The following is an 8,835-nucleotide window of genomic DNA, read 5'->3' as shown; positions in this document are numbered from 1 at the left end:
TTTTCTCCTATCCTGTTTTCTTCTTTTTTTGTCCACGAAAAAAAAGTTTTTGTTCGTTGTTTTTACGTTTAACGTCGCTTGTAAAGCAGGCGCCGCTTTTGCTTTTCACCTAAATTCATTTTGTTTACTACACTGCAGCTGGGCACGGAAGTTGTCGATCGATTCGAATCGGATCGAGAGGAGAATCGATGCCATCTTCGATTCAGGATTCAGGGTCTACATATTTATTAAATAAACTTGGGAATAATGATCTATTATTTGTAAATTTGCATGTATCAAATTTAAACTTGACTGTTCGATTAAAAAATGATAGTCAATTACTCATTTACAAAGATAACAGTGTAGAAAGTCCGTCTATCTACACTACATGTTATCTAAATTCTCTGATTTCTTACTGTACTCGGAAGTCAATGGCGGCTTCATGACCAATTCACAAACTCACATAATCTATAATCTATAAAATGCCCTCTATTGATTCAAATGACTACAAATGATAAAATACCTATACTTTATACCTACTACCCTGTAATTCTCTTTTTTCCAACACAATTAAAATTTAAAAACACAGAACAGCAAGCTCGACAAATTTTAGAGATCCTAATATAAATTTCCTTTATTCTCGTCATTACACTGTCCCCCACCTCGTCTCGCACCGGAATATATTTCCAAATTTCTCAAAATATATACATATACAAGGAATACATTTGTCCAAAACAACGGTAAATGGTCTAGTAAAACTAAAATGACAAAAACGAAAAAACAATCCTGCCGCTAATGTACATCTCCGGTTTCGTTCCTCTCCTGCTCGTCGTTATTCGGTAACTGTGGCAGCTCTTCGACTTCTCTGTTAGGATCTCCAGGGTTTTCGTTCCCCTCCTGCGTCTCGATCTCCACGCTCGATGTCGAGTTCCGTCGTTCTGTCACGGTCTTCTGATCCAGCTCGATGTCGCTGTATGTGCTGTCGTCGTCGTCGTCGGTCCGATTCTGCTTCGTCTCCGCGAAATTATCCTTCTCGTCCTTGTCTACGTACGAGGACCTGGTCGTCCGATTTTTGCGATCCTGTCGACTTTCGACCACCTCGTCGTTGCGCCTAGAAGGCTGTTTTCTTTTCCTTTTGGGCGGCAGTGAGGGCTGCGAACACGCTACTCGATTTCTGCATTTCAAATAATAGGGCCTGAATTTTAGCTACAGTTGTTCGGTTAGAAGAAGCTCAGTTACTTTTCCTCTCACAAGAAAAAGACACGGAAGTATCCCCCTCTGATTTCGATGAAACTTCGTATGTGTGTTAAGCAGTCAAAAATAAGGGATACGTATTTTTTTTCATCGGCTGAGACGCGCATTTAAGGGGTGAAACCACCCCTCGAAGTTTCGACCTGAAAGTACTATCTCAAAAACCAGAGGAGATACATGAAAACACGAGGTTTGCAGTTCTTTTATATAGAGTAATATGGTGCTAACAGATTGTCCAAAATATAATTTGGAACTTCGAGGGATCGTTTAACCCCTTAAAGTCGCGTCTCAGCCGATTAAAAAAAAATACGTATATTTTTGATTGCTTAACAGATATACGAAGTTTCATCAAAATCGGAGCGGGACACTTCCGTGCCTTCCCTTGTCAGACAAAATTCAGCTTTCACTTTCGTACAGTCTACTAACTTCCTTCTCACGGGCTCTTTCCTCTTCTTGCTCCCCGCCGAGTTCCTCTCCCGTCGAGTAGTCTCCGCGTCCTTCTTCTTCGTGTTTGGGTTGGTCAGATTCAAGTCCGACTTGGGATTCCTCGACGCGGACGTCTTTCTACGTTTCCGTGGAACAAGCCGGTCCGACGACTGGCCGCGTCGTGGTTTCCGCCTGACAGCCAACGGTGGGGTCAACCGTCGACGTTCCTTCCGCTCGATGAACGACGGATCCACGTTGCCTTGACGGGCCCTACGCCGTCGCTTCCGTGACTCTGGGTCGCTGCTCCTGGATTCCACCAGCGTTGGCGACACGCGGATCACTTGACCCTTCGGATCTGCCGGGATCAAGTAACCGGACCTCACGCCGAACGACAACGCCTTGCGGATGTACTTCTTGGCTTGCTTTTTGCCTGCGATATAACGTTCATTCTGAAGGATGATTGAAGGCGGCTTGATATACTAGAGTATTATGAGTATCAATGGCTAATACAGCGCAAAGTAAACAGGTAGTAATTTAATCCTCTACTGTAAAGTGTGATTTAGAAAAGAAATGAAAGAATTCTTGTTGTTAGAAGTGACATACGTACCAATTTTACCATTATTAACTATTAAACTATAGAACATATGTCTTGTACAACTGATCAGTGGTAAACAATATATACAGAAAAGCAATTAATTTGGGTTATTCTGGGTTAACAGTAAAATTATTTGAATAGAGAAGTATTTAGACTTGGAATCAAGTATAGTCAATGGGAGCAGATTTCCAATTTGGGTCAAATTGGAAATAGAACCTAACCCTAACCCAATAGATATACTGGAGGATTAATCCATAAGGTGCCATGGTCCCCATTTGGGGATTATATTCAACTCCACCACTGCTTTGATATTTCTCACGTTTAATATTATGTACCACACACTTTCGAAAACAAGTTGCCAGTTTTTGTATTAATATTGTGATTACGATGTTCAAGAAAAAATGAACAAAAAATTACCTTCCTCGATGCCAGCCTTGATGTAATTGTTGATGATCTGAACAAGGGATTTCTTCTTGAGCAGTGCCCTGGTGTTATCGATCGAGTTCGCGAGCGTAATCGGTTCGATGGAGATATTTGATACGCTACTGTTCCCGGAGCCGGAGGCTCTCGAGCTATTTGTGGCGTCCATCACCCTCGACAGGTTCTCCATGGACGTTGCGCGAGATTTTGTGTACTCGGACACCCCGATGGACGCTGAGCTCTCATGAAGGGATGAGGTGTCGTACGACGGCTCCCGTAGATCCTGATATTTCCGCATTTTTTCGCGATAACGACCACTGTCCTTGGATATTCTTACACCTCTGTGATCTGAAGGGACGCTCGGTACTGTGGAACGGCACAAAAAAGCTCAATCATTACTCCTATAATAGTATAGAAGTGTAAGTTTATTCTGGATCTTTATTGGAATAGAATTAAAATTTTGGTACTGTAGATGTAAAGAATAATTTGAACACGTTTATCGTCAGACGGGTGATTTTGTCGAATGAAATGTGAAACTTATCGCCTCTCGTATTCATAATTAAGAATATTATCGTAATGTTCATTATAGGTTTCCAGTGTGTGATTCTACAGTATCGTCTAACATCGTTTAGGCATAAAAAATTTTGGATTTCTTGTATGTATGATTCTTCGATGTTTATATCACGGTTGGTGTATAAAAACGTAACACTTTTACATAGTCTTAATTTCACGGTGTAATATAATTATCATCACGGTATCGAAGACTTATGCAATGCAAATGGCACAAGAAGGAACCCAACGTAAACCCTATTTCGTTACGTACAGTTCCGATTCTGTAAACCTGGAAGAAAAATTTTCTCTTTTAATAGTCCCCTTTTACGTAGCCTGTCGCTCTTATAAAGCAATTCAATTTTCCTTCCCCTTTTCGAAGATGGCGAATAAAACATTTCGGTCGTGAAATAGATATTAACCACTCGGATGATTAAAATTCTCTCAGGACAATCGTCGTCTTCGTCATTGAGGAAGGGAGGGCGAGGAACTTTTGACATTAAATGAAAGACCAATATACAGGGTGAACCACGAATCGTGATCAGTAGAGATTACTCTGTTATTAGCAGTCCGATTGAAAATGTTTTTATCAGGTATATCATGGTTTCAAGAGAGCTTTAATGAGATTATAGCAAATTTTTTGTCAACTCTTTTTTTTCAGAATTTTTCAGGGTCACCTTCAATTTTTTACAAATACATCTATAATTTTTTTACGCCTATCCGTTAGAGGATTTCAAGACGAATTCGGTAAGTATCATAATATAACATGTGTTACATTTCTTTTTAAATTGAATTTTTCAAAGAAAATTGAAAATTTGCTATAAACACGTTAAAGCTCTCTTGAAACCATGCCATACCTGATAAAAACATTTTCGATCGGACTGCTAATAACAAAGTAATCTCTACTGATCACGATTCGTGGTTCACCCTGTAGTTAGCGATGGTTTCGATCGAAACTAATCCCAGTTATGGTTCATTTCGACAATTCCCTTTCGTGAAATGTACGTTTCTTATGAATTCCGTTCAATATTATATGTATATATAAGCGATTACATAAATCGAAGTACCTTGGTTATGTGAGTCGACGTTCAGCAGTCTGTAGACCAATTCTGGCACGTTGACCGGCTGACAGGTTTGCACTCGACGCGAAAATGTTGACCGTTTACGATGGTGTCGACGGGGATAACGTGGATCGATTATTCGTTCGTTCCCGGTCGAGCCTCTCGGCTTCCTCTTCGGCGGCGCCATTGCTAGCGGTGTATTTCTTTTCTCGCGACGAAACTTCCAGCCGAAACAGCGGAGTCGTCGTCGACGCGAAGAACAACAAAAAAAAAAAGAATAACGATCGACGACCAATTTTCTACATACATACGATCTGATTAATAGTTCACGTTGTCCCGTCTTGGACACGGAACGTCCGCGAATCGATCCAATGACGAGAAGCCGAATATAGCGACGTTATTCCTGACAGAAGCTTTTTACTCATTTCTATCCATTCTAACATATCCCGAGACACCTCGCCACTAACAGTGATACAATTCATCCTTTCTTACGATTGCACAATCGATACACTGTATCTGAATTTCATGGAATTCTCAGCGCTTTTTGAGCTTGTTAAATGTTAAGAAAGTGTGTCGAAATAAAATACCTTCTTTTCTTTCGTTACTTTATCATATAAATGCTTATAAAATCGTATTAAAAACTATTTTCCAGAAAAGAAACTTGGTTTTACAGTTTTGTATTCATCCCGCCACAATGATACATACCCACCCTCATCTACACACTTTTCTTTTCTTTTATTTAACCTTCTCCTATGAATACTACGCCCTTAGCCCTATTGCCTTCTTTTCTGTAATTTTCCTATCTATTTCTCTTAACTATCCTATTATTCTCCCATTTGTTGTCCCTTTTAATATTCTTTCTACACTAAATTCCAGTCTCTCTGTGTCAGTACAATCCTCAATTACATTGGTGCGTGAATGGCACAAAAGAGAATGTCATATATTATGTTCATCGACCGTATTATTACAAAAGTAGACCTCAAAGGATTAATAAGATTTCAGAATCTTCTGTTTCTTTTAGCCTGAAAATATTTCCTCCGACGTTTCTGTACTGATCCATCGTGCCGCGTGAATTATTAATGTCGGGAATATCATTATGGATCGAACCAATCTCAAACACTTCGAAACACGTGACGAGGGAAGTTTGATACACTTCTCTCGGTGAAAAGTTGCGATTCAACGTAGATTCGATACGAATGGACTCGGCACTCTTTTTATTTATTTAACGGCTGCTTCTGGACCTTCATTCGATGTTGTGATCGAGTTTCGCAACCTCCGAGAGCTGTGTCGGAGGATCGTTCGTGTCGGATCTAAGGATTTTGCAGTACCACTGATATCGAGTTTCACGGTTTTGAGAAATTCTTGTGTGGAATTTCCTGATTCCGGGAGCTGTTTCGCCTCGAATCCCGTAAGATTCAGGACTTCCGGTGTCGGTATTGAATTTTATTGCTTTGAGAGATTCCGCTGTAGGATTCTAGAACTGTCAAGGTTTTCGATGTTGTCACACATGATTTTACTGATCTTATTATCTTTAACACTATTCTACGAATTTTGTTACCTTCAATAAGATTCTATGGATCTTACCACCATTAACATACGTTCATTACCACCATATTGTTTCGAAAACGTTCGTCAGAGACCACTCTTTACGTGTCCATGATTCTCTTCATTGAAATCTTACTTTTTCAATTAGACATTAAAATTGCACGAAACAGACCTAATTAACGACCAAAAATATGGATAAATACTGCAAATCACATTCCGTTTTTATCAAATGACGTATACCGACTTAGAAATCGGAACGTCATACATATAGCCGTTGACGAAAATCTTCGTACACCCCACAAATAAGGTCACTTTTCTGTGATGCATAATTGTTTTTTTCTTACTTGTAAAAATATTCACATTGCTAATACATTTTGTTACGAAATAGTTAATATCAGCTCATGTGTTAACAAATAGACGTGATATTACACGAATTTATTGTTTATCCCGGTCATCGTTTTGGTACGTTGTCAAAAAGTTTTTTTTTCATAAAATCAAGAACCAAGAGCCATTTTAAGACTACTAAATATTTTGTTATAAACAGTATGTTTACTCACGATAAATAACGCATTAGTAGTCACAGTAACACCGTTTTTCTATATGTTTGGATGTCATTTAGACAAATTTTGCACTGTCGATCGGTAAGAAATGTTCCAGATATTGTCACTCAAGCGATGAAGTAGACGTACACTGTAGTAGACAAATGCAGTTAGCGGGTTACATGAATAAAAATGACCTTTTTATGGGGTGTACCTTCGTACCGGCGAGTGACTATATGTATGTCACGCCCGATATGAAACCGTCTAAGCTTGTTTTATCAAATCCCTTAACACGTTCGCTGCCACCAGAAGACCGTGAGGAACGTGTCATGTTCCACCGATTTGTATTCTCATCCACCATACGCCCACACCTCAAATGAGTTATTCCACTTTCATCGACACGACAAAATCACCTGTCGACACGCTGTCGGCGCTTGGCAAGAAAATCTGTTAAATCAATCTTCACGCTTACAATATCAAATTTTACGATTTAAATACTGTCTATTAATATAGACTTACTTTACCTCTACCATTAACACTTAACTCTACTTACATTACCTGTTACCACCCCAAATTCTTGAATATCTTTCCCCCGAATTCAATAATTTTCCAATCAACATTACATCGACACTCGCAACAAATCAAACATTCCTCCTAAAACGATCAACATCTCAGACCCTCATCCATCGCAATTATACGCTCCACTGACCACGACCCCATTATTTCCATAAAACTTGCCCCCCCCCCCCTCTCAAGATCATTCCGTATCTTTCAGAACTTTTTTCAAACAAAATCCATCCTCGCTTAACAGGTGTGTTGCGGAAGTTCTTTTCGAGCGTCGATTTTCGTCGATTTATTGTACTTTGATTGTTGTTCCGCGGAGTTGCCGACTGCTCGACCCCTGGTGAACGATCCTCTCCCCCCATTTGGTCCCCCCCTCGACGTCGTTTTCGTCCCTGTTATCGATTAGCTAGGACGACGACGGTGCCAGTTCCATGGACGGGAAACTTCCGAGCGTCGTCCTTGACTTTGCGGAAACCACCCCCGTGTCCTCTTCACCCCACCCCCAGCACCACCCCCTCCCCGCGAATACGGTGTTCTTTCCGCTTGGCTGGCCACCGAGGTGATCCGCGGCTCCGTGAATGGCTCGTGCCACGGATTATCGCGGATTTCCGTTTCGTTCTGGTGGACCCCGTTCGATAAAACTTCACCCGTTCCGGGGGAAAATGTTCTGCATCCTCCCCTTGGTGTCCTTTAATTCTTGCTTATCCGGAACAGTTCGCGGTTTCGTGAGCGTGGAAATTGGTTTCTCAATAGTTCGAGGATAATTATACGATCCTATTCATAAATATTAGGAAATTTTTCGAATATCGAGATAGATCTAATGAGGCATTTCGAAATTGTTGAAGGTCCGAAATAAATAGTGTTTGAAGGATATTAAACCTTGGTGGATGACACTTATGTTGATGTAAACATAGCCTAAAATGTATCGTTCTTCGTAGGACCAACTGTTTTAATACTTTTGAACGGCAGTGTATACCGGGTGTTTCACGAGAAATATAACACCTAAATATCTGCGATAGGATTGAAGGCAGAAGAAAATGTTAAAGAGGAAAGTTGTATTGTTCAAGGAGACAAATATAATGATATAAAAAATGAATTGATTGTTGTGGTCTTCCAGGTCTTTCGAGGGTCAAGGATGATTTTTTTAATGGCACTGTATAGTTTTAACTTCATAGTGTAGTAGCTGATGTCAAGATGACCTGGACTCTAAATTTTGTGGAAAGTGATAGATCAGGAAATCGGTCTTTGTAAAGCCGAACAGCTTCTCGAAGACACTGATGACTTTCGTGATACATGGAAATAAGATCGATCTTCCTTAAACGGTATATCGATAAACTGCAACAGTACCGCAATAATTCGATGACAATAACAGACATACGTACCCGATGTACCACATTCAAAGGGTTAAGATCGAACATCATAAACGCATACCTACATCACCGCTACTAAAGCTTGATCACCGTGGAACGGTTACCTCTTTTTCGTACCTGTTTATCTCAGTTCCAGCCTCGAAACGGACATTACTATCCCGCGAAAGCTAATGCCTCCTTTTTATATCTGGCATTGGGAAGCCGAACGATTCGTCGGAGCGGCCATTCGAGACGTAACGCGTATTCCGTGGGACCAGGTGGCCAATACAGACACGAAAGTTTCGCCGTGATCGCGGACGAAAGCAATGTCCCGTGGTAATGTCTTCCTCCGCCCGTTGGAAGAAATCGTAAACTCCGAGGGGTTTGTGGAGAAACGAGAGTCTGAGAGGAACCGACGAACTAAAGGAAGACTCGGAACACGGGAATCCTCGTGGGAGACTTTTCTTTCGCCGCCGTGGGCATTAAAGGGCGCAGTAACGTTCTCTTCCTTTAAGGCCGTCGCTTGCGTCTGGCAAGCAAGCTGTGGAAATAGGTCA

General features: G+C 40.8%; 1 protein-coding gene across 1 annotated transcript; it reads right to left on the bottom strand.

The window, feature by feature from the left end:
• Positions 1-771: 771 nt before the first annotated feature.
• Positions 772-2,969, bottom strand: LOC107194604. The gene is made up of 3 exons (XM_015584247.1): positions 2,669-2,969; positions 1,657-2,086; positions 772-1,153 (listed from the first exon to the last, which is right to left on the bottom strand). The coding sequence occupies exons 1-3, from the start codon at positions 2,967-2,969 to the stop codon at positions 772-774; spliced, it is 1,113 nt and encodes a 370-aa protein (XP_015439733.1).
• Between the last annotated feature and the right edge of the window lie 5,866 nt (positions 2,970-8,835).

The sequence above is a fragment of the Dufourea novaeangliae genome, unplaced genomic scaffold (genome assembly GCF_001272555.1).
Source record: "Dufourea novaeangliae isolate 0120121106 unplaced genomic scaffold, ASM127255v1 scaffold8, whole genome shotgun sequence".
Lineage (NCBI taxonomy): Eukaryota > Metazoa > Arthropoda > Insecta > Hymenoptera > Halictidae > Dufourea > Dufourea novaeangliae.
The sequence above is the reverse complement of the archived record's forward strand: the minus strand, read 5'-3'. Positions and strand labels throughout refer to the sequence as shown.

Excerpts from the sequence above, each read along its gene's own strand:
- LOC107194604 (XM_015584247.1), bottom strand. The coding sequence starts at position 2,969 with ATGCGGAAATATCAGGATCTACGGGAGCCGTCGTACGACACCTCATCC. Across the intron at positions 2,087-2,668 it reads CAAGGCTGGCATCGAGGAAG|GCAAAAAGCAAGCCAAGAAG; the intron begins GTAATTTTTTGT and ends GTTATATCGCAG. Across the intron at positions 1,154-1,656 it reads AAAGAGCCCGTGAGAAGGAA|AAATCGAGTAGCGTGTTCGC; the intron begins GTTAGTAGACTG and ends TTTGAAATGCAG.